We start from the raw sequence: 27952 nt of genomic DNA on the forward strand, positions 1-27952 counted from the left end.
AGTCTTCAGTCAGTCACCCTTTCTGAACTGGTTTCTCTGTCCCAAATATAGATTTCCTTATACTCTTGCTCACAACCTTCCATCCAATTAGAATGCCTTCCTTTCTTCTAATTTTAGTGATTACAGCTTGCTACCCTTGAAAAGCCTTCAATAACTACTATATACATTTATTTCTGCTCCGCTTTCTAAAGCAATTTGTCTTTAAAAAACAAAACTAACAAATAGCACTAGATTTGATTGTTTACAAAACTGTGACAAATCTATTATTATTGGAGCCGTTATTTAAATCTTTAGATAAAATTACATAAATTGCTCACAGCTTTTGAAATAACAAATTAACTTTCCACATGTTTAATTGTATTCTTCCTTTTATTAACAGTAAGCTTCTTGAGCACAGACCCTTGTAGGAAAGCCATCAAGTAACGTGTATCTGCTTTAATCCAAATCCTAAAATAAGCTGTCGTTCTAGTTTGAATATATGTGAAAGAAAACCATTATCTACAACTCTATGTGGCCATAATATCAGCAGTGAAATCTAATAGGACAAAAGACAACATAGAGACTGTAATTTTCTGTTGGTTACCAATAATATATGTTACTTTCCAAAAATAATAGGAAAGCAGCCACATGCAACACAATAATCAGTTCTGCTTAATATATACTGCATTTCTACTGTGATATACTGCATGAACAGAAATATCTGCACACAAGTGAATAAATTCAAGCAATTTTCAAAAGACTCACACGCACACATACACGAGTACATGACCAATTTTGATTATTTAAGGGTAGTTACATAAAATTACATACCAGAAACAGAGTTTTCAATAGACTGCAGATCCAGGTCTTCTAAAACTGGAACACCTTGCTTCATGTTACCACAAGGTCAGTCTTATTCTAAAAAACAAAAACTTAATTTTGAGTATGTTATGGTTCAGACATTCAGAATAAACGACTGATTAAAAATAAAAAGAAACAAAAAAACCTTTACTTCGCTCCTAAACATTTTCACTGGTAAGAGCTCTCTCCAAAAAAATCTCCTCATTTTGAGATTTTTTTTTTGGGAGTCAGAGTCTCACTCTGTCGCTCAGACTGGAGTGCAGTGGCCGCTCCCGACCACCGCAGCCTCAACCTGTTGGGCTCCGGAGATCCTTCCGCCTCAGCCTTCCAAGTAGCTGGAACTACAGGCGCGCGCTACCACGCCTGGTTAATTAATTAATTAATTTATTTATTGTAGGGATGAGGTCTTGCCAAGTTGCCCAGGCAGGTCTCGAAACCACGGGCTCAGACAATTCACTCACCTTGGCCTCCCAAAGCATGGGATTATAGGCTGAGCCACCGAGCCCGGCCTGGGAATTGCCTTTTTAAATTCAATCTTAAATGAACCGAGTGTGTCCATCCACCACCTCTTCCTACACCACACCTTCTCACTCCCTCCCTTCCCAGGCCAGCTTCTCCCTGAATTTGCACTGCCTTCTGTGAAATTACCCAGAATTCCTTAGTCAATGCCTATCAGGGCGTTTTTAAGTTCCTCTTGGGGAAAGCTATGGTACTGTCCATTTTCCAACACTAAAGTTAGGATGGTTTCTGCCTTAAGTTTTCTTGTAGTGTTGCCTTGTATTTACCAAGTCGTTGGCTCTCCAGGGCCTTGCTGTGAAGGGGAAATCCACACTCTGTCTTTCTCTCTCACTATTAACCCATTAAAAACTAGCTTTAGCTCTTCTGCCACCTCACAGGCAGAGGGAGGCCACAATGTTGTCTGACAGTCTTGTGATCTGAGTCAGCTTGTGGTCTTCTACCTGCCAGATGCTGTCATCTTTGTCACCTGCAGGGGACTGGATGAGACATTTGCTCCCTGGGGACTGTTCAAACCCCTGACTTTGATTCACACTTTGCAGCTCCACTTTAACCATAATGCCGGAAGCAGTGACCAAGCCTTGGGAAGGTGTTCTCTGCCAACTCAAAGAGGGTGCAAACAGGAAGCAGATGAGGCTCAGCAGGGCACCTGCAAAGGCTGGGCTCCCAGTCTGTTTGCTCTTGCTCGAGGGGAACACTGACCCTTCCGACTGCAGTTGTTAGTAGCCTTGCCACAGTGCTGAGAACCGATATGAGTGAAATCATCTCTCTGCCCTTCAAAACAAAAGAGCAAGCAGAAGTGTGAGGAGGATGGCACAGTCTCAGAGACCATATGTATCCTGTTGTGGGAGCCTGGGAGCTTAATCAAAGCACCTACAGGTCCTGGGATCTGACTGTCTTTTCCAGATTTCATCCCTTGGCTGGATACCCGAAAAGGGCTGCAGGGCTGAGAAGTTTAAAGCATGAATGGAAAATTTCTAGCCTTGTTTCCCACTACCACCCCCTATGCATTGCTCCAGCCCAGTCTGAACACCACGAGGTATTTTAAAATAATTTCTACTTTGATGAATTGCCGGGGAGTCCACAATTGCTCATAATCAAAGGGAGAAAAATGCAAATGAGATCCGGCCGAGAACTATCACCACCAAACGTTTATTTCACTGCACAGTGCCAAAAAGAATTAAAACAACATTAAACTCACAGCAATCATGTTTAAGCCCTCGTTTCCAAGTGCCAAATTGCACCACTCTGGATCATACAGATGTTCGTTAATTATGCTAATTTTTATTAAACTATTAAAATGGAGAGAGTACTGGCTCAGCCAGGCAGACCCCAGCTCTGAATGAACTCTGCTCTTGTCTAAAGGTGCTAATTTACTGCAGTTTTATTAAGTTGCTGATTCTTGGATTTTAGTTTTAGGATGGCAGAGAGAACTGAATTTCTGGGATCAACGCCTTCCATAAAGTCTGACTTCTCTTTGCCCAGACGTTTGGAAAGACTGGAAGACTGCTGAGAGGCTTCCGGGAGACCTGAAATTCTCAATGCAGAAGTGTTTCTACTTTCAAGGTAGGACACACACCTAGCAGTGACAATGGTAGAGCCTCAGAATTATACATGCTCCCTGCTCCATAACTCTAGAAATGCTATGAATGGCAGAGTTGAGATTTTAACTATACGAAATTGCTAAATGAAGATGCTTTAAATAAGAATATAAAAAGCTATTTAAAAAGCACACACACACACAGACACACAAAACCCTTCACATTAGTGCTTGCTTCTTGCCACAAAGTCTTTTTATCCAAAAGAAGTCCAGTGTGTGGCTTGTTCTCAGCATAAATATTTCTAGGCTTGATTAAACATCTATCTGTCTCAACATCAACCTTGCCCCACCTTCCTGAGTCCCCCAAACGAAGAAGTCTTAAAAGTAAAAGTTGACTGTCTGGACTGCGTTATCTGGTTGGCGAAACTATTGACCCGGATGAGTAGAGCGTGGAGTGAACCTGCAATAGACACAGCGTTCACCATCAGCAACAATCAAAAGTGTTTATGGGAGATTGCACACTGCCATAAAAGGATTTATGCTGCTAATCTCCATCAACAAGGAAAAAAAAAAAACAAACCCAACCCAACCTGCCATAAAAAGAACAGCAAATTCTATAAACAAAAAGCAGTATGGCCAACAACAACGGGCATGTTGCACAGCTTGACTCTGCCTCCAGTGGTTTCCTATTGCTGTTTATGGTTTCAAGACTATCATGGACCTCCTCAGCGCTCCTCCTGTCACAGGGCCCTGAGTCCCTGTGTGGTGCTGCAAATACCCTGTCAGTAGGTGTCAGGGGATATCAGGGGGAAAACCAGCAGGCGCCTATCATAAGCCTTAAAAGAGATTAAATACCCCTACTCCATGATTGCTACATTTTAATTTCTCTCCTCCCTGCTGGTTCCTATTTGTATAAGCTCTTCCATGGCTCCCCTGGAGTAGCACAGACATGACCTGGAATGACCATCCTGTCTTGGGATGAGAATTCAATTTCTAGGCTCAGTGAATCCTAGGCTGTTCCAACAAAAGGAACCCACCATCCTCTAGGGCACAGACTCTTAAACTTGAGTCTGTGGACCCCTGGCCTGTCTGTGGAAGGATGTGAAGGAATCTTTGGACTCCCTGAAACTGGTGTAACATTTTGTGTGTGGGTGTGCATGGGCCCCATCCCGGGGGTGAGGCCCAGACCTTTCATCATATTCTCAAACGGTTTATGAATCAGCACTCTAGGGGGAAAGTACAATGGTTTTTATGGCCTGAATCTGTACTTCTGCCCAGTGTGGTCACCACCCTCCCTTAAAAAAAAATACGTGAAAGAGAATCAGGTATCCTCATTCCTTCCGTGCTGGGATTGCAGACTCCGGCCCTCAGCTGCAAAGGCCGTTCCTTCTTCAAAGGCTGACTGAGCTTGCTCCTCCCTTCTAAGGCCCCATCTCTTTAACTGTGGCTTAAAAGTTGTGGTGTCTTCTCATAGTTTCCACTCAAATCCACATGATGGCTTTTGGAGCAAACTGCTTGACACTGTTAGTTCCCCTGAGAATGTTCCTAATAGAAACATTCTCTTTTCACATTGAATTGGGCTTCACGCCTCCATGGAACAAGATTCCCAGAAAATGTCTCATACTTTTGTTCTTTTAGCCATCAAAGTTTCCTATATCAGTGCCTGTAAACAAGAGAATTCCTCTTCAAGAAAACAATCAATCAGCTCCTAACATGAGTGATCAATAAATGCTTGATATATGTTTGGGAAAGGCCAATCAATCACAGAATTATTGGTTTATAATTGCTTATTTCTCTTATTAGTGCTTGTGCATCATACATTATCATTAGTAAAGATGGGAAATTCGAATTCCCATCTTTAACAGACTAAATTATAATATTCCAGGGTCAGGCGAAAACATCATCTTTTCACTCTGGATTGACCCACAAATTCTCTCCTAAAATCCAGCTTTGGAAATTTAACGCTTTCCTAAGATATCATAAAATATTAAATAAATTGAGGGCTGCAACTCAGCCCCCTTCCAACTGCTGAGAAAAGCAAGACTGGGAACAGGAATTGTTCACCAAGGACAGACAGATGCCCATTTTTCAGCACAGGTCATTTTATGAAGACATTTTGCAGAAGGAGGAAGGAAATGATCAGTTGGGTGGCCGGTGGGTTCGTGGTTTTGGATTCTGTGAAAGGATCAGAGCTCAGCACTTGGCTGAAACCTTGGGTAGCTTGGCGGCCTCTCCAGGCGGTTTTACAATGTGTTTTAAGTTCTTGGCAATCATTTTCTCTTTTTCCATTATTCAGAGTTTTGGTCTATAAATCATAATAAAAATGAATCATTAAATTCGCCTCAATTGAGCTAGTTTTATTTATTGTTACATTTCAGGGAACTTGCTAACCTGGAGATTGATGGGCCTGGATACGGTGGAAGGCATGTGAGTGTAAGAGAGGGGACACGGAAGGGCTGGGTGGTCAGTGACAGAAGTGGGGGGCTCATGGTGACACCTCACAAAGCACAGCCCCCAGCTAAGCCGTGAGCGTTTTGAGGAGAGGAGGACTGTGTCATCTGGATGGAGGGGCCGAGGGCGCTTGACTGCGAGGGAATGTCAGCCTGGAGCGTGAAGTTCATGTCCTGAACGGGGTGGGAGTGGATGATCATCGAGTCAAGGCCAGGGAGGCGTGCGGGACCTGTGCACACACTGCACGTTGTTGGTGACGCACGTGTGTGCAAAACACAGGGAGGGTGTGCAAGCACATGTGACAGAAAAATCATACGCTGTGAAGGTAAATGGGAAGGTGACACAGGGCCGCGAGGAGAGAGGTGTGAAAAAGCAGCGCACAACTTGAACTTCACCTGAAGAAGGGAGAAAGGAGAGAGGGAAGGTAAACACTTTGCAGATGGGAGAAAACAAGATGCCAAGTGCAGAATTCAGGAACAATAGAGACGGCAGCATTTCGGAGCTGATAGAATTGTGATGCCATGTGAGACGGGCGTATTAATATGTATTCCATAAACTGCACAGCTCTGCACCGCTCTGTTTTGCTCTGACCGCAGTACCAGCCTCAGGCACCACAACACAATTTGGAAACAATGTGACGGAAATGTTTAATCTGCTCGGCCCATCTGTGCTGCGTATTTCTCCAGATCTCCCTGAGAGAGGCGCCTTGAATCTCCACATTGCCTTTAATATTCTCCTAAATCACCTCCCCACTGCACTTCAAGGGCCATTGCTACAATATCACAGGTTCATCTAAAGTGCAACGGGGAGGGGGCGTGGGGGGAGGCGCAGGCCGGGAGATTTTTTATTTTAAAATAATTTCCAGAGATCGTCTTTTCTGCCTCCTTTAAAAAAAGGAGAAAAGTTATTCTACTGTTGCCGTAAGGTTATTGAGGTTGTTTGGTGCAAAACAGGGCAGGATAGAGTAGAATCATTCTCCAAAGAGTTATTTTTATTAATCTCGATTCTCTCAAATGGACGCGGGAGGGGGCAAGCAGATGCTCCTCTGGCCTTACCTCTGTTTCTTGCACCTTGCAAGGAAGATCTGTTCATTTGGGGCGGGTGCCTCTTTCCCATACGCTCTCCGCAGCAGGCACCAGCTTGCGGGTTCCCAGGGCTGGCCCTGACCCTGCCTGGCTCGAAACAAAGCCATCTCGTTCAGGACAAATATACATTTATTTAGTCTCTGGTCAACATACCCTCGTCAGGAAAGGACACCGTCTACATTATTCATTTTAGCTTAAAGCCGTAGATTTTCTCTAAGTACAGATGCTGGCGTCAGATTTCCGCTGCCTTTCCCCACTTGACTGTGTCAGATTCAGCAATTTGGGTCTAGAATGCAGGAAGCTGGGGTGGGTTTTGGAGAACGAGGGGATGACAAGTCACCATGTTCCAGACCCTAGACAAATGCAAGAGACTTGCACATCGCCAAGAAAATTAGGATTCCTTTTGCTTTGTGAATTAAAGAAATGAATAATTTAATCCTCAAGATTGTTCCGGCGAGGGCAAGGCAACGTCCCAGTTGCGGAGCCCTACAGCCTGTCGGTGTGTTACATCATCTGCACACATAGGCGTTTCCATGACAACCGCTTATAGCTTCATTTCCTGGATTCCTCTAGGGGGTGTCACAGCCAGATCCACCTGCTTTTCACCCTACCCTCGGTGGGGTCATGGTAAGGTCGCCAGAATAAATGAACGCGGGTACTAATGATCTGTTTACTGCTGTTTATGCTCTGTGTGTGTCAGGGGCACGCACATTTAGAGAGCTCATTATGGTTGCAATTAGAATGCACCATCGCTAGATATTTAACTCCTTTTTCTTTTAAATTAGCATTTTAATAACATTCTTTGAGCAGAGAAACAAAATGACCATTTTTCACGGACAAACTTCTAGCTGTAGGTGCAACTTTAATGGCAAAGTTGCGAAGGGGAAAGAAGGGAGAAAAAAAGGCCATTTTTACTACTTTCACCCTCCTCCTCACCGAAAGGATATTTTTATTTGCTTTCTAACACACTCAATTTCCTAAATTTGTTTTGAATCCAATTATTTTGGGTGGTTTAAAGTACCGCACTCTTGTTGGACGGAAATTAGCAGCGATTGAAATTAACTTTTTATGTGACCTGTGAAAGGGGCTAAAATAATTACAAGTGTATAGAAGAAACTCTCCAGAAGACCCTTGCTGTAGGATCGGGCTGTGATCCGATGATACCATTATTAGAATATCTTTATACAGCAACTGCAAAGGCTTTTTTCTTTAAAAAGGTGATTGCAACTATTGTTTCTGTTTTATAATTCTTAGGATTGTCTTATAGAGGGTAAGTGATGATAACAACTTGCCATTATGGATAGGATAAATAAGCAGCAGAAAGAATGAAAACAATAACAACGCATTGTTTACCAGTTTTTTTCAAAAAAGGGAAGATCTTGGAGCATTAAAAAAGCAGGAGAGTTGGAACAGGAAAGACACAGGTAGTGACTCGGCCACAATGTTCCCTAAAGCATTGCTTTTTGGGAACCAGCAAACACCTTTTCTAGGTGTTTATAGATGCTCTGTTTGTGTAAAGTACAGTGAAAAATAACAATTTGAATGTTTCGATTATCTTTCCCAGTCCATTCCATTTTCATTATTTATTTCCTATAAATCGGGACCTTGCTGAACATAATTCTGCAGACAAGGAGGTGGATGGGACAGCCAATGTGAACGAGGAGATAGATGGTGGGTGCGTGTAAGATAGATGCTATGCGCTTATGAAAAGGAGCAGTATGTCTGCATGTGAACATCCACAAAGTAGGGCAAGCAAGCGTGTAAACGATAACGGGTATTTATAGGTGGGAAAAAGGTGCAAGGAAGATTCTGTGGGAACAGGCACAGGCAGTGTGAAAAGGCTTGCTTTTTTCCCTACCCTCCTGGAATCCACGTCCAAGTTCCGCCTAAGATGCCCCGTGCTTGCTGTGGCTCCTGTGAACCTCGCAAGCCTTTCCATGACAACAGACGGGGATTTCACAGCCAGAAGACTTACGAGGTCAATAGTTGAAAACCAAGAGTTAGAAAGAGAGATCTTTATCGACAGCAAAACAATCCCACTAACCTCTTCCCCCAAAGATAGAAGAAGGAAAAAAAATTTAAAGATGCGGGGGCGGGAGGGGGGGGAGAAGAAGCAGCTATTTCAAAATTGCAAGTTTAAAATGTTCATGCTTTTGTATCAGCCTAGTTGCACCTTAGAATCTACCATTTCATAAATAAAATACCGATGGCACAGACTATAATTTGGTGATAGCTACCCCAGGACATATCGAGATGCACTTCTGTTATTTTAATTAAATACTGCATTATGGTTTGTGACAACTACATAGCTACAGCGTAAATGAATTCAGAATTAAAGTGTTACTTAGGCATCCAGTAATTTTTGTTTCATTCCTCAGTTTTACAAAGCAAATAGCTATAAAATCAAGATGTTTGTTCATTTACAGATGGAGCAGGATTGTTGTCACTGTTGTTTTCTTCCTTAATCCTCATGCACAAAAAGAAGACAGAGCTCAGAGTCTGGCTCCCAACACTCTTAGCTTATGAGCCACATCACAAAGAAAAACACATCGTCTTGACTATAATGCGAAACGCTGAATATTAATTGCTGGTATTATGCTTATCTTTCTAGCCGGGGTCTGTCTTTTAACAATTATTCTGATAGTCTTGCACTACCAAGAGATTTTTTTTCCCTTTGTTTAACAGTTAGAAACCTACTTTATTTATTTATTTTTAATCCTAACATCCACACTGCTCCATGGAAGTTTTTAGTATTTGGAACTCTTCCCAAAGACAGAATATTAGTAGGAACGGAGAAACTGCCGAATCTTTTTGCTAAAAAGATGATGCACATTTCTGCATTACATTTTTTTTCATTTTAACAATATCAATGTTTCCTTAATGAAATTGGAGAGGGCATTCCAATTTCCTATAATCAGTTGGTTAGTTTCAATGTCATTTCACCAGCAAATCATGAGAAAGATTCAGAACATTCTCATCAATTAGGGGCAGGTTTTCACTCAAAATTAATATGATAGAGTAAAAGGATTTTTGTTCAAATCTGAGGATTTAATTATATCTAATGTGTCATATGTCAAGAGGAAAGTTTTTAAATAGCAAGCTTTCTGAAACCAATTTCTATTATTTCTAGATTGAGAATCAATATGATCTTTTTATTAGCCTTAAATACCATATGTCTGGGAATGTCTGTAAATTCCAGCTTTTCTGTGTTCTAATCAATTACCTCCAATCCCGCATAACTAATCTTATAATCTGCATAGAAGTTATTGCCCTGTGTGTTTGCAATGAGATTATAATTGGTTTCAATATTTTGCTAGTCGGGTTGGAGAGCGAACCAACACAATACCAAGAAACACTGGCAGAGGCTTGGGGAGGCTGAGTTCCTTTTGAGAAAATAATTACACAGAAACAAAGCTTTTGCGACTCCTTTTAAATAGGGCATCTCACCGAAATGTCATCCAGCCTCTTTGGCAGATTAGTGAGGAGTTTATTACTAAATCTCTGTCTAATAAACGTGCAGTTGACTCTGGAGGAGCTGCTTGTTATAATACTGGCGGCGGGAAATGGAAGGAATGTCACAGTTAAAGACACAAATTTTCCCCATAATATATTCGAATGGAAACTCTGAATCCAATACTACATGGGCATATCTAATAAATTCACAATATTTCACCCTCAACAGCCTTCACCGGTTAGTTTTAAAGATTTATGTGGTAAAAAATTACTCAGTGATGAATATGGTTTATTCTGTGCAGTATTGGAGGTATAAGGAATTAAACTACCGTCTTTAACAGTGAATTTATTATTACCTCTGTCAAAAGACGAAGCCTTTAACAGCATTTGTTATAAATTCACTGCAAAATAAATGGCTGGAATTTTTTTACACTGGGGTTTGTAAAGCATCGGGCGATTCTGAGCATTAACCTAACCCTGCCATGGCTTATATGGTTCTCGGTAAACATTTCTGTCTGGGCTTTGTACTTAATTATATGGTCTGGGACTTTCCACCTGACTGAAAAGTGTGTGTGTGTGTGTGTGTGTGTGTGTGTATGGTGTGTGTGTGTGTGTGTGTGTGTGTCTGTGTGTGTAGAAAGTGAAGGGTCCTGTCCAAAACAGTAGTTTAGGAGTGAAATTAAAGAGGAAAATGCCAATTTTATTCTCTTTTTAAAAAATCAGTTTATAATAAATGGCCAGGGTTTGCAGGACAGGGTTGATGTGCAGTTGGGCCCTCTTATTAGCAGGCTTACATGCAAGCATACCCACATACATGTAAACACCTTCTCCCTTTTGTCCTCTTGTGGAATGGGTGTCCCCTCATTTATAAAAATTACCTGGAAGGAATGAGGCTGCCAGGGTTTGTTCTAGACGATTGGTTCCTGTCTGGGGGAAAGGAATGGCCTCTACTGAATTTGACCGGTGTGTGACCGTTGCCTTCCAGCTGACCCCAAATCCCATTCCCATCCTCTTAACTCCATAGTCTCCCATAGGGGTTATTAATGAGAGAAAACACCATCATCATCATCATCTTCGTCATCACAGCACCGTGTTGACCTGCTTGTTAACATGAAATGGGGTGGCGGGGACGGCTTCTGCTTCCCTTTCATAGCATCATAAATAAGAAAAAATATTTTGCTACAGTATCCCCTCACCCACCCCCTTTGGTTAGGTCAGAGGTGAATAACAGCTCCTTGATAGGCATTGATCAGTTTCATCACACTGTTTGGGCAGCCTGTGCCCCAGGCCCACATTTTCCCCACTTCCTACCCCCAAATTACCTCCCAAATAACCTCCCACCCATCCCCCACTCAGCCAAGCAAAGGGTATGGTGCCTGAGGAGGTCCTAAATGGACACTAGATGTCACCAAACACCTCCTTTCCCTCAGAGCCCCGAAATTAAAAAAAAAAAAAAATCCTTCATTTAAAGCAATTGAAGGAATTAACTTATCTGTTTTTATGAGGGTTGTCACATTCAACTAAGCACACTTAAAAGAGGAAGTATTGCTGCATTCAGATAATTTTTACAACATACAAATCTCTTTTGGAGAGAATGGGGTCAAGGGAGGGGAAAGGTCTACATTCTTTAAGTAGCCCTTTGAGGGAGGAGGTGGAGAAAACTGGGTTTTAAAAATCCCATTATAACAGACATGGTGTTATGTAAACATAGTCCAGGTGTGCCGGGACAGGCCTGCTGCATTCAGATGACTAGAATCCGGGTTTGGAGCCTGGATCGGGCTGAGTTAAAGTAGGACCAACCCAGGCTGACAAAGTCTGTCCATCCTCGTCCATATAAGGCCCATGGCCATCTGACAGCATCCTATGTCCCATGCTAAACTTGACCTTGTCTATAAGGCTCCCTGTTTCTATATCAACTGCATCATCAGGGAAGATGACCCAAAGTTTGGAGTGGTTGGGCCAAGAGGATACGTTCCCATCCCAGCTAAACCACCATGTAGGTATAAATCTTACATGGTGCCCAACTTGTTGCTCCAAGGTGGATTTCCATGGAAATAAGGCCCTGGACAAGATCTTAGAGGAGTCTAAGATCAATGTTCCTCAAGATCAATGTATGAGGCACACAACCCAAGCCCAAGAGATGCATCCTATAGGCTCGGTTTACCTTAAATGGAAGACCTCATCCAGGGGCCTCTTCTTTCTTGTCAACTGAGAACGAGTTTCTCTTTCTCTCTTGAATCTACCCTTATCTGCTGGACAGCTCACGTTACCAACATAAATTACATCTGGAACAGGATGCTTAGTTTGTTTTTTAAATTTGATTTATTTTTATTTATTTATTTTTTTGAGAAAGTAGCCTCACTCTGTTGCCCAGGCTGGAGTGCAGTAGCATACTCACGGCCACCGCAGACTCAACCTACTGGGCTCAGATGATCCTTCTGCCTCAGCCTTCCAAGTAGCTGGAAACACAGGTGTGCGCCATCACACCCAGTTAACTTTTTTTTTTAGTTGGAGTCTCACTCTGTCGCCCAGACTGGAGTGCAGTGGCCGCTCCCGGCCACCGCAGCCTCGACCTGCTGGGCTCCGGCGATTCTTCTGTCTCAGACTTCCAAGTAGCTGGAACTACAGGCGCCCGCTACCACGCCTGGCTAATAATTTTTTGATCTATTGTAGAGATGAGGTCTCGCAAGTTGCCCAGGCGGGTCTTGAACCCGTGGGCTCAGGCAATCCACTCACCTCAGCCTCCCAAAGGCGCGGGATTACAGGCTGAGCCACCAAGCCCGGCTAACTTTTTTTTTTTTTTTAATTTACTGTAGAGATGAGGTCTCACCAAGTTGCCCAGGCTGGTCTTGAACCCCTGGGCTCAGGTAGTTCTCTTGCTTCCGCCTCCCAAAGTGCTGGGATTATAGGCCTGAGCAACTGCACCTGGCAGGATGCTTAGCTTTAAAATGGGCATTTATTTAAGAATTATCTCACATGGTGAAATAAGCACCTTTATTATTTAGAAAGAATATTCCCTAGTGAGAGAACTTGGAGCCAGGAAGGCAGGGTCACTTCTCTGAAAGCTGGGGCTCGTGACTTGTCTTATCCAAATAGAGACTTCTGACCTCTCTCCCACTTATAGAAGTGACCATAGGCTGTAATCCCAGCACTTTGAGGGGCCGAGGTGAGAGGATTGCCTGAGCTCAGAGGTTCGAGACCAGCCTGGGCAACTTGGCGAGACCTCATCTCTACAAGAAATAAAAAAATAAGCTGGGTATGTAGCGCGCCTGTAGTTCCAGCTACTCGGAAGGCTGAGGCAGAAGGATTGCCGGAGCTCAGCAGGTCGATGCTGGGGTGGCCATGAGTATGCCACTGCACTCCAGCCTGGGCAACAGAGTGAGACTCCAACTCAAAAAAATAAAATAAAAAAAGAAGTGACCATAGCAGTGCGAGTCCACAGAAGGGCCTCACGATCCTCGGAGAAAAGGAACGAAGCCCTGGCATCGCGTTATCACACGGAGGGTGATTCAGCACCTGCCCTATCATGCCTGATGCCCAGGCCGAATGGATTTTTGGAGTACACCTGTTGTTGAACCTCTGCCAAGTACTGATGGCCACTAACCCCCAAATCACTTTTCCCCGCTGTTGATGTTTGGAATGTCAGACAGGACTGAGCAGCAGCCGGCGTGTATTTCAAACACAGCAGATGGATTTTTATATTAGCTCCTATTTCATGTTCAGGCAGAGCGACCGCCACACTAAAACCGCAGCCTCAGTGCTGCCGAGTTTGCTTCTGTGAGATTAATTCTGTGAAATTAATTGGGACAAGATTGAAAAGGAAATTAAAATGCAGCTGAGTGAACAGGCCTTTCAAACACCTTTTTCCTGCTCTATTCAAAACTTGAATTCTGCGGTGGTCGCCGGCATCGTGGGAAGTAATTTACGAGAGGCAGGCTCTCAGGAGCCATCGGTTACGTATGAGGAGACCTGCACCAGCGCCACAATCTGGAGCCACTGAAGAGCGCTAAACACCCCGCTGTGGCCTGAGCTGCGTCCTGGCTCTGGGGAGGAAAGGAGGCTCAGTCCCTCACCGGAAAAAGCTGTTCAGAAATATCTGGGTCCAAAAGGAACACGGGAACATCCGCTGGATGCACAGATCTGCTTCGTTATTAAAATCTCCCTTTAATATGTTTTAAGGCCCAAATTGGAACTCAGTGAATTAAGTGGGCATGAAGCTGCGTGGGGCCGAGGAATGCATGGATGTGTCACAGGGAGGCCAGCGGGTGTCCTCCTGCTGACTGTGCCACTGGTTACCGCTTCAGAGTTTGAATGTGGCTCTGGTTTCTCCATGAAAGGAGGTTTGAGTCATCTGTCAGGGACGAAATCTCTCAGAGCAGGATAGGCCTGGTCACTGGGTAGTTTTTTATATCCAAGTGAGCACCTTTTCTGCTACAGAACGTCTCTATCAAGAGTTCTTGGCAAAACAGTCCACCTTTTTTTCCTCTCTCAATTCACTGATAATTTACTAAACTTCTAGTATGTGCGCAACACTGACCCAGAGGGTTTACTTTATTATTAGTGGAAGGGAGGGGGATATAATCATAGCTTCTATTCATTTTTAAAGTTTTAAAACAAAGTTTATTAGAGAAAGAGGGGAGAAAAGAAAGAGTGACATGCCAGAATTGGCATGGACGAAAGAAAATGTTGCTTCTATTTCTTTTTTTTTTCTTTTTTTAAGCTTTAAAAAATTTTGAGTTGGAGTCTCACCCTGTCGCTCAGGCTGAAGTGCAGTGGCATGCTCATGGTCACTGCAGCCTCAACCTGCTGGGCTCTGGCGATCCTTCTGCCTCAGCCTTCCAAGTAGCTGGAACTACAGGTGCGCACTACCACACTCAGCTAATTTTTGATTTATTGTAGAGACGAGGTCTCACCAAGTTGCCCAGGCTGGTCTCAAATCCCTGAACTCAGGCAATCCTCTTGCCTCAGCCTTTCAAGGTGCTGGGATTACAGGCTTGAGCCACCATGTCTGGTTTCTTTTTTTTTCTTTTTTCTTTTTTTTTTTTTTGAGTTGGAGTCTCACTCTGTCACCCAGACTGGAGTGCAGTGGCCGCTCCCGGCCACCGCAGCCTCGACTTGCTGGGCTCTGGTGATCCTTTTGCCTCAGCCTTCCAAGTAGCTGGAACTACAGGTGCATGCTACCACGCCCAGCTAATTTTTTTGATTTATTGTAGAGATGAGGTCTCACCAAGTTGCCCAGGCGGGTCTTGAACTTGCAGGCTCAGGCAATTCACTCACCTCAGCCTCCCAAAGCACTGGGATTACAGGCTGAGCCACTGAGCCTGGCTGTCCGGTTTCTTTTTAAGTTTTAAAACAGTTTATTAGAGAAAGAAGGGAGAAAAGAGTGACATGTCAGAATTGGTATGGGCAAAAGAAATCACTGCTTCTATTTCTTTCTCTTTTTTTGAGTCGGAGTCTCACTCTGTCACCCATGCTGGAGTGCAGTGGCACGCTCATGGCCACTGCAGCCTCGACCTGCTGGACTCAGGCGATCCTTCTGCCTCAGCCTTCCAAGTAACTGGAACTACAGATGCACAGCACCATACCCAGCTAATTTTTTGTGACTTATTATAGAGAAGAGGTCTCACGAAGTTGCCCAGGCTGGTCTCGAATTCCTGGGCTCAGGCAATCCTCTCTCCTCGGCCTCCCAAAGTGCTGGGATTACAGGCTGAACCACCATGCCCGACTTTTTTTTTTTTTTTTTTTAAAGAATAAAAGCTCTTTTTCTGGGAATCATTTCTGCCCACAGGCAAGACTCTAAAAGATTCTCCTGAGCTTGACCCTGGGATTCTAGGATTCATGGTTGGATCACACTTGGGTAACTAAAAAACAGTGAGGAGCGGGGAGGAGCCTAAGACTGAAGCCATCATCCTCCCCTATCCTCCCTCCTCCATCCCACTTCCTTACCCAGGTCATCTAACATTACCCTCCCCATTACTTTTATCAGACAAAGAGAAGGAGAAACCAGTTGCGTTTTTGAGGGTTGAAAACAGAGGAGCTGGTAATTGGAGTTTTTTTGTTTGTCTAAACTGAGTAAGTAGTTAAAGCTAAAACACATTTTTTGTGTAGAACTTCCTCAGCAATTTTCCAGTGTCTGGCTCACCATGTTTAGAATGGGAATGTCTGAGGTAGAAAAGGAATCTTAGATGTTATCCAACTCAACTCCCTGCGAGGAAACAAGTCCAGTCAGGCTAAGCTGCACACAGCTGTATCTGCCTTTCTCAAGGAAACAGACTTCCTAGAGTCCTAAACAGCAGGACTTTCTTGCCAAAGGGTCTAGTGGCCAGAAAGAAAAGTAAAATGGAGAATTCTAGACGTCCCTTTACTGGACCAAACTCCACTTGGGTCAGTTCTGTCCTTCCAGGTGTGACAGCCAGGCTGCAGAGTGTAACTGACTCCAACAAAGGAAGCCAGCTGGGCTAAAGCAGAATGAATTTAGGATCCCTGTGAGAGAAAATTCCAGAGAGCAGGAATGACTGAACTTCTGAATACACAGATGCTTGGGAATGGTAGTAGAATCTCCTTTTCTGTCTGTTTGAATTTGTTCATTTGTGCTTCTTAGAAGCAAGGAAATGAAATGGGTGGCCTTTTAAGGTTTCTTCCTGTTCAAGGACTCTTATTGTGTTAGGTAATATAATAAAGGTAAATCCAATCTGAAATGCTCCCCAAACCAATGTTAACTGGAATGAAACTTTTTTTTTTTAGTTGGAGTCTTACTGTTACCCAGGCTGGAGTGCAGAGGCACACTCACGGCCACTGCAGACTCGACTTGCTGGACTCAGGTGATCCTTCCACCTCAGCCTTCCAGGTAGCTGGAACCACAGGCGTGCGCCACCATGCCTGGCTAATTTTTTGATTTATTGTAGAGACGAGGTCTCACCAAGTTGCCCAGGCTGGTCTTGAACCCCTGAGCTCAGGCAATCTTCTCACCTCGGCCTCCCAAAGTGCTGGGATTGTAGGCATGAGCCACTGCATCCAGCCTTTTTTTTTTTTTTTTTTTTTGAGTCAGAGTCTTACTGTGTCACCCAGGCTAGAGTGCAGTAGTATGCTCACGGCCATCACAGCCTCTAGCTGCTGGGCTTCCAAGTAGGTGGAACCACAGGTGTGCACCACCACACTGGGCTAATTTTTTGTAGAGATGAGGCCTTACCAAGTTGCCCAGGCTAGTCTCGAATCCCTGGACTCAGGCAGTCCTCTCACCTTCACCTCCCAAAATGCTGGAATTACAGACATGAGCCACTTTGCCTGCCCTGAATGAAGTTTTTTAAGGGAAAGTTCAGCTGAGCTCCTAACTTCTCATTTCCTCTGATACTCAGGGATTAGCAACATTGGGAAGAGAGGTGGCTGTTGCAGCTTTTGGGGGAAGAAATGTGTTCCTACAAATGGTACAGGATGAAAATGAACTCAGAACCTTCCAGAAGAGTGAGTGAAGATAGACAATGCTAGAACCAGTGCAGCAAGGTAGTCTTCCTGAGCTCAATTTTGATATTAGCTTTTAGTAACAGAGGAGGGGAAGAGGGGTTGTTTTAAAAAAAAAACCAAAAACAAGTGGTGTTGGTTCCCTGTGTTCTTTGGAACCTCTTAAAAATACAATGGCCAAAGTAACAACAGACAGCTCTATACTGCAGGACAGGTCATCGCACAGCCCCTTCTAACCAGAGGAAAGGGACCCCAGTGAGAAGCCATTAACAAAAGCAAAAGACATACAAAACAAACAAAATAATCATGACAGAGAGAAGGCCAGCAGCCAGTCTGGCTCTGTGCTTTCCCCCTCCTGCTGAAGGCACCTCCAGACAATGTAAACAGTTAATTTGTTCACCTGCAGGCTCTGGGCAAACAGAGGCCTGGTCACACCTGAGTGGATAACTCGATTACCCCTGTAATGCCAGCGTGGTAATGTACACAAATTCTATTACACGGCAAACCTTGCTTTCGGGCATTTGAAATACCAATCAGGCCAATGTCCACTCCCTTCTTTGCTTCCAATTTATTCTTGGTGTATTGGAGCTGCACCGAAATGGCAGTAGGGTGGTGCTGAGTTAGGAATCTGGGAGAAATCACTAGAAGATTGTGATCTCACTCAGCTGGGCCTCCTTCTCTCTTGCAAACAGGGTTGGGCCTGAATCTGGTCTTTGTTTAAAGGGGCCAGGTTCATGGGAACCATGGAAAGGTAACTTGGGTCTGATCTGGTCTGTTTCCTAAGGCATATGGTATATGTCAAACCAAGACTAACAAAGACATTCTTAGAATAAAGATAAACGATAAACGATGGGTTAATAACACACTGGGTTTTCTCTTATGGAATCCACATACTCAGCAATTAAACAGCAAATTGTGCCTATTTAAAAAATGTGTTTGTAGTTATTGGTTAACTGCATAGAGAGAGAACTTTTTTTTTTTTTTTGAGTTGGAGTCTCACTCTGTCACCCAGACTGGAGTGCAGTGGCCGCTCCCGGCCACCACAGCCTCGACCTGCCGGGCTCTGGCGATCCTTCCACCTCAGCCTTCCAAGTAGCTGGAACTACAGGCACGCGCTACCACACCTGTCTCATTTTGATTTATTGTAGAGATGAGGTCTCGCCAAGTTGCCCAGGCAGGTCTCGAACCCGTGGGCTCAGGCAATCCACTCACCTCAGCCTCCCAAAGGTGCGGGATTACAGGCTGAGTCACGGAGCCCGGCTGAGAGAGAACTTTTTCATACATTCTTTTAGGGACAGAACCTATTATCTTAGCCCACCTATAGAATGTGTGTGGTCTTGGTCTTTCTTTGTAAAGATGAAGCTATTGATCCCCCAAACTGCACCCCAGGAGATCTGAATCTTCTTCACACCAGGAATGGATCTGCAATAACACATCTTTTTTTTTAGAAAGCAGGATTTATTGAGCGGATAGAAAAGGTCCCAGAGCGAGAGGGGACCCAAGGGGGTTGCTCAACACATCCTTTTTATTTTATTTTATTTACTTTGCATATTTTTATTTACTTATTTAGTCAGAGTCTCACTCCGTCACCCAAGCTGGAGTGCAGTGTCACACTCACGGCTCCTAGATCTGCTGGGCTCAGGTGATTCTTCCACCTCAGCCTTCCCAGTAGCTGGGTGCACCCCACCACACCTGGCTAAGTTTTTAATTTATTGTAGAGCTGAGGGCTCGCCAAGTTGCTCAGGCTGGTCTCGAACTTCTGGGTTCAGGCAATCCTCTCACCTCTGCCTCCCAAAGTGCTGAGATTATGGGCGTGAGGCACCACGCTGGGCCTATTTTTTAAGTCAAAGTTGCACTCTCACCAAGGCTGTAATGCAGTGGCATGATCATGGCTCACCGTGGCATAATCACAGCTCACCGCAGCCTTGACCTTCTGGGCTCCAGGGATAGCTGGGACTACAGACCTGTGCCACCACACTTGGCTAACGTAGAGACAAGGTCTTGCTATGTTGCCCAGGCTGGTTTCGAACTCCTGGGCTCAAGCAATCTTCCCACCTCAGCCTTCCAAAGTGCAGGTGTGAGCCACTGTGCCTGGCCAATCCATCCTTTTTTAAAAATCCCATCCCTTTTAAAAACATCCCATTCTTTATGATCAACAATTCTACCTGCGAGATGGTTGGGGGGAGTGAGGGGTTAACACGGGACTGAGGAGGAGAGTAAAGTTAGCAGGCCTGTGTGGGCTTGGGTTCACTCTCTTGGCCTTATCAGCACTTGTTCAAACCAATTGAACTAACTAGCTCTGACTCCTCCCCTAATAAGTAATTACGTTACAGTCTGTTTATCTATAAATGAAATAAGGCGGCTTACCGAGACAGAATGTCTTCAATAGTATTATATGGTAATAAATTATGTACACAGTGATGACCTTTAAGCACAAGTCCCTGAAAAAGATCAAATTTTGATTGGCATAGTTTTGGTATTATGTCAACCTCACTGTATTGCTAAATTTGAAAATTGGTTCCCGAATCTGGATTTTTAATTAAAAATTTCCCTAAGAATTATAAAGAAATGAGAACATATGCGTGAGGGAGCCGTGTAATACACACAGAGAAGTGCCTGGCATGGGGTAACTCTGGTTATGGTGATTACATCATCAGGAGTGAAAAAATTGACTTCTGACCCCAGCCCCACACTCTCCGTCCTTACCTTGCTCAGAATGCGGATGAGGTCACCCCGTTGGAAGGACAGTTCGTCTGGCTGGTCACCATGGCAATCCCATAGGCCCTGGTAATAATTGGCATAGTCTACTGATCAAAGAGAGGAGAAATCAAAGTTAAAGGGACTCTGTCTTTTCCAAGGAGCCCACGTTTTTGTTGCAAATGGAAACCAGAGTTCTGACGCTGTCCCTAGGAAACCTAAGATTCAGGAAGGTCGAGATGAGATGCAGCCATTTAGTATGAGCAAAGGACTATGGGAGAAGGAGATCATTAACTAACATTTAACATTAAATATTTACAGATCACCCCCTAGTAGGATGCTGTTCAACACTATGATACATATATTTATTTATTAATAAAAGAAAATCAGGCAGGTAATTTTTCACTTGGTTTGCAGCACAAAGAGGTTTCTCGCCAGACTCTCATGTTCCAGGGCACCTAAACTATTTGGTGCTTTTCTTCATTATGCATTTGAAGGCTCAGGGTAAGTCTCAGACTTCTGCTTGTTTACAAGAGAGGCTGAGTCAGCCAGCAAGCTTCCGCATCACAGCTCACATTTCGGCCTCCTCAGATACACAGGAGCTTTATCCTGGGCACTTCCCACGCAGGTACTATGAAGTAATCACCAATACATACTGAGACGAATAGCCCAGTTCTTTAAGTGGAACCAAAGGGGTGTCTCATCCATTATGACTAAATTCTGGGTGGGCTGGCCCTTTTCCAGCATCTCATTTGTAGACCCTGAACATGTCTGCCAAGATTTATCTGCAAGCCCCCAGGGGAGCAGAAACCAAAGTGATCTGCATTAAAAATGAAAGCAACCGAAGACGACAAACCAAGCTTCAGAAGCTGCTGGAGAGATTTACTGGGCTTCTCAGCAAGACTAGATGGCAATGATGCCACAGGACAGCCATCGATTCTTAACAATGAAGAATTTGTATTGATCTTCTTCTACCCGGAAAGGTTAAATGCTAGAGTACAAAGTGGGAGAGGATCTGGGGATTTGAATGGCGGGAGAGCTAATGCCCACTAGACCAGGGATGCTCCTGGCTCTTAGGATGCTGTGTGTGAGAGCTGTGAACAAAACGCCTAACAAAGATGAAATTCCATCAATGGAGTCAGGAGTCCTGCGTTCTAACTGACGAACACGTGATGTTTGAGGACTCTGTTTACTTTCCTTTGCTTTTTTTTTTTGAGTTGGAGTCTCACTCTGTCGCCCAGACTGAAGTGCAGTGGCTGCTCCCGGCCTCCGCAGCCTCGACCTGCCGGGCTCCGGCGATCCTTCCACCCCAGCCTTCCAAGGAGCTGGAATTACAGGCGTGCGCTACTACGCCCGGCTGATTTTTGGATATATTGTACAGATGAGGTCTCGCCAAGTTGCCCAGGCGGGGTCTCGAACCCGCGGACTCAGGCAATCCACTCACCTCAGCCTCCCAAAGGCGCGGGATGACAGGCTGAGCCACCGAGCCCGGCTTACTTTCCCTTTCACTTGTCTTGACCCTCCCATGAGGCTCTGGTTGCTGAGGACAGGGGCAAGTGGACAGTGGGAGCGCAGAGGTCCTGCCTTCTTTCTACTTGTTCCTGACATAGGAGCAAGTCAAATAACATAGGCATGGGGAAACAAAATCCCTGTGTTTCCGGAAAAGAACTTTAGTAGGAACCTTAAAGGGCACAAAAACAGAGGAGCGATAGAACTATTTAGTTAAGACTCAGATATTGCAAACAGAAGTAAAAATGTCAACCATGTACAAACTTGGGCATGTTTTCTTTACACAGAAAAGTGTGCAGTTGACGACAGAGGGCAGCACACAAGATAACTACCGTGAAAACATTCTGCTAGAGTTGAGAATATGTTTGGAAGAAAAATACTTTGGGAGAAATAAGTTAACTATTGAAAAGACAATGCTTTTTTGGGACATCAGCACATGAAATAATAAAGAGCTATTAGTCCCTGAAAAGTGAAGGCAGCTTTCCCAGAGAATATCTTAATGAATTTTCCATTGTAATGGAATTGATTAGTCACCCCAAGATCTTGACTAAATTTAGGAATAAAAGTATACTGACATCAATATTCTTTTTTTTTTTTTTGAGTTGGAGTCTCACTCAGTCACCCAAACTGGAGTACAGTGGCTGCTCCCGGACACCGCAGCCTCGACCTGCTGGGCTCTGGCGATCCTTCCACCTCAGCCTTCCAAGTAGCTGGAACTACAGGCGCCCACTACTACGCCCAGCTAATTTTTTTATTTATTGTAGAGATGAGGGCTCGCCAAGTTGCCCAGGCGGGTCTCGAACCCGCGGGCTCAGGCAATCCACTCACCTCAGCCTCCCAAAGGCGCGGGATTATAGGCTGAGCCACCGAGCCCTGCTGACATCAATATTCTTTATGGATTTATATATGCTAGAGAAAATCATTTTTATAAAAATATATTTTGAAAACATAACTTGATATTTCTGAAGGGTAAGAAGACTGATAAGGCCACCTTGTTTTTGTTTTTTTTTAGTTGGAGTCTAACTCTTTCGCCCAGGCTGGAGTGGTTCTAGCCACCGCCGCCTCGACCTGCTGGGCTCAGACAATCTTTCTGCCTCAACCTTCCAAGTAGCTGGAACTACAGATGCATGCCACCATACTCGGCTAGTTTTTGTGATTTAGTGTAGAGACGAGGTCTCACCATGTTGCCCAGGCTGGTCTCGAACCCCTGGGCTCAGGCAATCCTCTTGCCTCGGCCTCCTAAAGTGCTGGGATTACAGCCTGAGCCACCGCGCCTGGCCCACCTTGGCCTCTTCTGGCCTAGTAGATGGTCACTTTGGGATGCTGCTCCCCACAGTGTGCCTGGATGTGGGATAGGTCCTACGATGATGAGTACTTTTTTGGTGTATATGTAAAAAGTGAGTGATGTTGGTATATATGGGGCCTTGGGAGAACACCTGGAAAAAGACCTATTCAAAAGCATAATCCATCACAGGGAAAGCAGAAAGCTAGGAGGAAAACAGAAGCCTTCCAGGAAAAATAACCATAGAAAAGGGACCTTCGATGTTAAAGGCCCAAAGAAGATTAGAGTTCAGGAATCTAGGAGATGGTTTTGTCCAGTTCAAGAACGTGGATTGTCAGAACTAGAACTTGGTCCTCTCCCACTGTGGGAGCTTTTCTGTCCTCTCAATAAATTCTGCTTTCTCACTTAAAAAAAAAAAAAGAACTAGAACTCTTTTTTTTTTTTGAGTTGGAGTCTCACTCTGTTACCCAGACTGGAGTGCAGTGGCCGCTCCCGGCCACCGCAGCCTCAACCTGCTGGGCTCCGGCGATCCTTCCGCCTCAGCCTTCTGAGTAGCCGGAATTACAGGCAGGCGCTACCATAGCCCGGCTGATTTTTTCATTTATTGCAGAGATGAGGTCTCGCTGCCCAGGCGGGTCTCGAACCCGCGGGCTCAGGCAATCCACTCACCGCAGCCTCCCAAAGGCGCGGGATTACAGGCTGAGCCACCGAGCCCGGCTAGAACTAGAACTCTTACACGACAGCTCTGAAAAATAAGCAGAACGAAGGACCGAAAACTAAGAAAAGGCTGGACTTGCTATCTAGATAGAAATATTCTGATATTAAGGAAATAACTGAGGAATAATTCCTGAGCAGGACGAGATTGGATTCTGTATCTGCAGACTCCCTGTTTAACATGTATGTGATTTGCATTTATGTGTATGTGTGAATGCAGCTTTGCTAGTTTGTTCCTCAGCATCTGACAGGCATGTACACAGCACCTGCCAACTACCAAGGAATATGCTGAACATTGGGAATTCCACGCTAGCCACACAGGGGCCCTGCTCTCAGAGTTACCTTTTAGTGGGCGAAGTCACCGTAGAAAAAACAGTTACACAAATATTTATTGATGATTATGACATGTCTGTGAAGGAGAACATAGTCTGAGGGGTTAGAGAAGACTTTTCCAAGGTTTAGTTGTGTAATAAAAACCTGATCAAGTAGGCCAGGCGGGGTGGCTCATGCCTGTAATCCCAGGCAGAGGTGAGAGGCAGAGGTGAGAAGATTGCCTGAGCTTAGGGGTTCAAGACTAGCCTGGTCAACTTGGTGAGACCTTGTCTCTATGATAAATCAAAAATGTAGCTGGGTGTGGTGGCGCACACCTGTGGTTCCAGCTACTTGGAAGGCTGAGGCAGAGGGATCACCTGAGCCCGGCAGGTGGAGGTTGTGGTGGCCGTGAGTGTGCCATTGCATTCCAGCCTGGGTGACAGAGTGAGACTCCAACTAAAAAATAAATAAATAAAATAAAAAATAAATAAAAATAAAAAACTGCCTAAGCCCGTGGGTTCGAGACCCGCCTGGGCAACTTGGCGAGACCTCATCTCTACAATAAATCAAAAATTAACTGGACATGGTAGCGCATGCCTGTAGTTCCAGCTACTTGGAAGGCTGAGGCGGAAGGATTGCCGGAGTCCAGCAGGTTAAGGGTACAGTGGCCGGGAGTGACCACTGCACTCCGGTCAGGGTGACAGAGTGAGACTCCGACTTAAAAAAAATAAAAAATAATAAAAATAAAAACCTGGTAAAGTGGATTTTATTTAAAGGCCTTGCAGAGAGGAAGAGGTGAGGCTTCATTCCTGAAGCTTGGCCCCAGAAAAGGCTTGAAGGCCCAGAAGTCTGCAGGGCTCATCCAGTTTCTCTCTAAACTTGCCCAGCTCATCCTATAAAAAGCCAGGGCATGAGACTTTGATTCCTTTAGAGCAGTGAGAGGAATGGAGAGTCCAAAAGTGAGGTTTGCCTCTGTGGGCTGGATTTAAGTTCCTTTTAGGTTTGCGATACTCTGGTAGCAGTTTGAGATCAGAAATGGTACAGCATTCTGACCATTTAATTAATTCAAAGCATCCTCATTCTCATTTTGAGGACATTATTCCATCTAATTATTTTTTTTTCCAGTTTGTCCATTTGGAATGAAAAACAAAAGAATAAAGCTTAATGCCAGCATTTCTCAATGTCTCTCCAAAAAACGTAACTCTGCACTAAATAAAGCCTGGTAATTCAAAAGCAAAGCACTAATATATCCAGCATAAAACAGACAGAGAACCTAGAGCAATAATGACACCACTAATAACTAAAACAGTTATAACAATTAACAACAATTACTATGCTAGAGACGCTAATGGGTATGATCGCTGCATTTAAATTGCTAGCAGAGCTGAGAAGGACTTTTTCTAGAGAGAAAAAAAAGGGGCAACATCTTATACTCTTCATTCCATGTAAGGGAAGTTAAGCTCCAAGGAAAGAAACTGTCATAGGAAGAAGAGCAGCAGACCAAGTTTTTTTTAAAAAGTACTGTTTTTCTTGTTTCTAGGTAGTTATTGCAAAGCATTTGTCATTGCATGCCGAGTTCTTTATAACTCATGAGAGTCATTTCTTCTGTAACTGAGGCCAAGCTGGTGCTGCTGTTGACAGAGTCAGTATCTGAAAATTAGCCTCTATGACATGGAATGTTCCAAGGTAAAAAGGACCAGGACACTTTTCTGCCTTTCCCTTTCCTTAAGAACCACAGAACCTGACTGTGTCTCTTCCAGAGTTCAGCTTTTGTTTTGGGGGATATTGGGCAGCCCCATCATTCAAGTTGTGATCAAGGAAAAGAGACTAAAGGCAGGTCAGCATGTTGTCTAAATTTGTTTTTTTAGTTTTCTTTATTCTTTTTTACTGAGTTGGAGTCTCTGTTGCCCAGGCTGGAGTGCAGTGGCATGCTCACGGCCACCTGCTGGGCTCAGGCGATCTTTCCACCTCAGCCTTCCAAGTAGGACCCGGCTAATTTTTTGATTTATCGTAGAAATGAGGTCTCGCCAAGTTGCCCAGGCTGATCTCGAACCCATGGCCTCAGGCAAACCTCTCACCTCGGCCTCCCAAAGTGCTGGGATTATAAGCATGAGCCACTGTGCCCAGCCTATTTATTTATTTATTGAGTCGGAGTCTCACCCTATTGCCCAGACTGGTGGGCAGTGGCATGCTCACAGTTATCGTAGCCTCGGCCTGCTGGGCTTAGGCAATCCTTCCACTTCAGCCTCCCAAGTAGCTGAAACTACAGGCATGCATCACCATGCCCAGCTAATTTTTGGATTTATTGTAGAGACGAGATTTCACCGTGTTGCCCAGACTGGTCTTGAACCAGCAGAGTCAGGCAATCCTCTCACCTCCGCCTCTCAAATTTTCTAGATGTGTAAAATGACTGTGTTAGTGAGGCCTGGCATTGGGTACAACTTCTTTTTGTCTTTTTTTTTTTTTGAGTCAGGGTCTCACTCTGTCACCCTGGCTGGAGTGCAGTGGCACACTCACAGCTCACTGTAGCCTCGACCTCCTGGGCTAAGGTGATCCTTTTGCCTCAGTTTCCCAAGTAGCTGGGACTACAGGCATGTGCCACCATACCTGACTAGTTTTTTGACTTTTTTGTAGAGACGAGATCTCACTATGTTGCCCAGGTTGGAACAACCTCCTAAATTATGGAAAAGAGAGGCAAAATTAGAAGATAGATAAAGCCAGTCCCACTAGAGCATGGGATGGTGAGACTGGGACCAAAACAGACAAAGCAGTAACCCACTGAAAACAGCTTGATATGTTATCTTGGTCAGGTCAGAAAGGGCCACTATGTTCAGTCCATTCAAGTAGACTCTGTCTGATGCTTTATTAGAAGGAAGATATAAAAAAACTTGCCAAGCTCCACCGATTATGGGACCAGAGCAGGAAGAGCAATTAGGTAATACCATTTGCTTCTCTTTTTTTTTTTTTTAGTTGGAGTCTCACTTTGTTGCCCAGGCTGGAGTGCAGTGGCACGCTTATGGCCACCGCAGCCTTGACCTGCTGTGTTCAGGCGATCCTTCCGCCTCAGCCTTCTTAGTAGCTGGAGCTACAGGCACACGCCACCATGCCCGGCTAATTTGTTTTGATTTATTGTAGAGACAAGGTCTCGCCAAGTTGCCCAGGTTTGACTTGAACCTCTGGACTCAATCCTCTCACCTCAGCCTCCCAAAGAGCTGGGATTATAGGCATGAGCCCAGCCTCATCTGCTTATTTTCATAGCTCTTTAATATTGAGGATTTTTTTAAAAAATGTTTTATTTACTTATTTATTTTGTAGAGATGGGGTCTCACTATGTTGCCCAGACTGGTCTCAAACTCTTAGCCTCATGTCATCCTCCCACCTCGGCCTCTCAAAGCACCGGGATTGTAATCTGTAGATGTGAGCCATTGCGTCTGGCATAATCTTGAGTTTTGAGACTGCTATGGTCCTTAAATGTTATAAGTATGATAAGGAAGCAGGTGACCCACTCACAGATCCTGGTTTTCATCTCTTTTGCTTCTTTTATTGGGCCAAAATTTCAGCTGGTAGATAATCAACTCATGCTTGGTTGTAGGAAACAGGCTTCGAAAGGTAAGCGCTGCAGATACCTCTGTGGGTTCCCTCTGTTTCTTTCATGCAATAGTTCACTCTTTTGGAAGGTACTGAAGTGAGAAGAGTGCCTCAGAGATGGAATGCCTATAAGCAACCATTTTCTGTTCTCCTGGAGGCAGGAGGTTGCCTAGAAGCATAAGAGACCATCTGCTTAGAAGATCACGACAGTGTGGTCTGCCCACTTTTGCCACAGTTTTCTCACAATTTTTTGCGGTGGCTGTTTCAAAGTTTTCCTTGGTCATGGATTTAATGTATCTAAGGATGATTTGTGCCTCTGGGGCTGCCTTTTATTTGACATAGCAAACCCAAGCAAATGATGCCTTTTTTTTGAGTTAGAGTCTCACTCTGTCGCCCACACTGGAGTGCAGTGGCCGCTCCCGGCCACCGCAGCCTCAACCTGCTGGGCTCCAGCGATCCTTCCGCCTCAGCCTTCCGAGTAGCTGTAAGTACAGGCATGCGCTACCA

At 44.5% G+C, this 27952-nt stretch overlaps 1 protein-coding gene across 1 annotated transcript in view; it reads right to left on the reverse strand.

Annotated features, from left to right (window-relative positions):
* The window catches only part of SKAP1 (src kinase associated phosphoprotein 1), a 113928-nt gene that overhangs the window by 9973 nt on the left and 76003 nt on the right, over nucleotides 1-27952 (reverse strand). Inside the window, exon 8 of the mRNA XM_021706930.1 lies at nucleotides 20050-20150. Coding sequence (XP_021562605.1) covers nucleotides 20050-20150 — 101 coding nt within the window. The remainder of the gene's footprint in view (nucleotides 1-20049; nucleotides 20151-27952) is intronic.

Source organism: Carlito syrichta, unplaced genomic scaffold (assembly GCF_000164805.1).
Source record: "Carlito syrichta isolate Samal-C Ts95f unplaced genomic scaffold, Tarsius_syrichta-2.0.1 Scaffold316209, whole genome shotgun sequence".
NCBI classification, from domain to species: domain Eukaryota; kingdom Metazoa; phylum Chordata; class Mammalia; order Primates; family Tarsiidae; genus Carlito; species Carlito syrichta.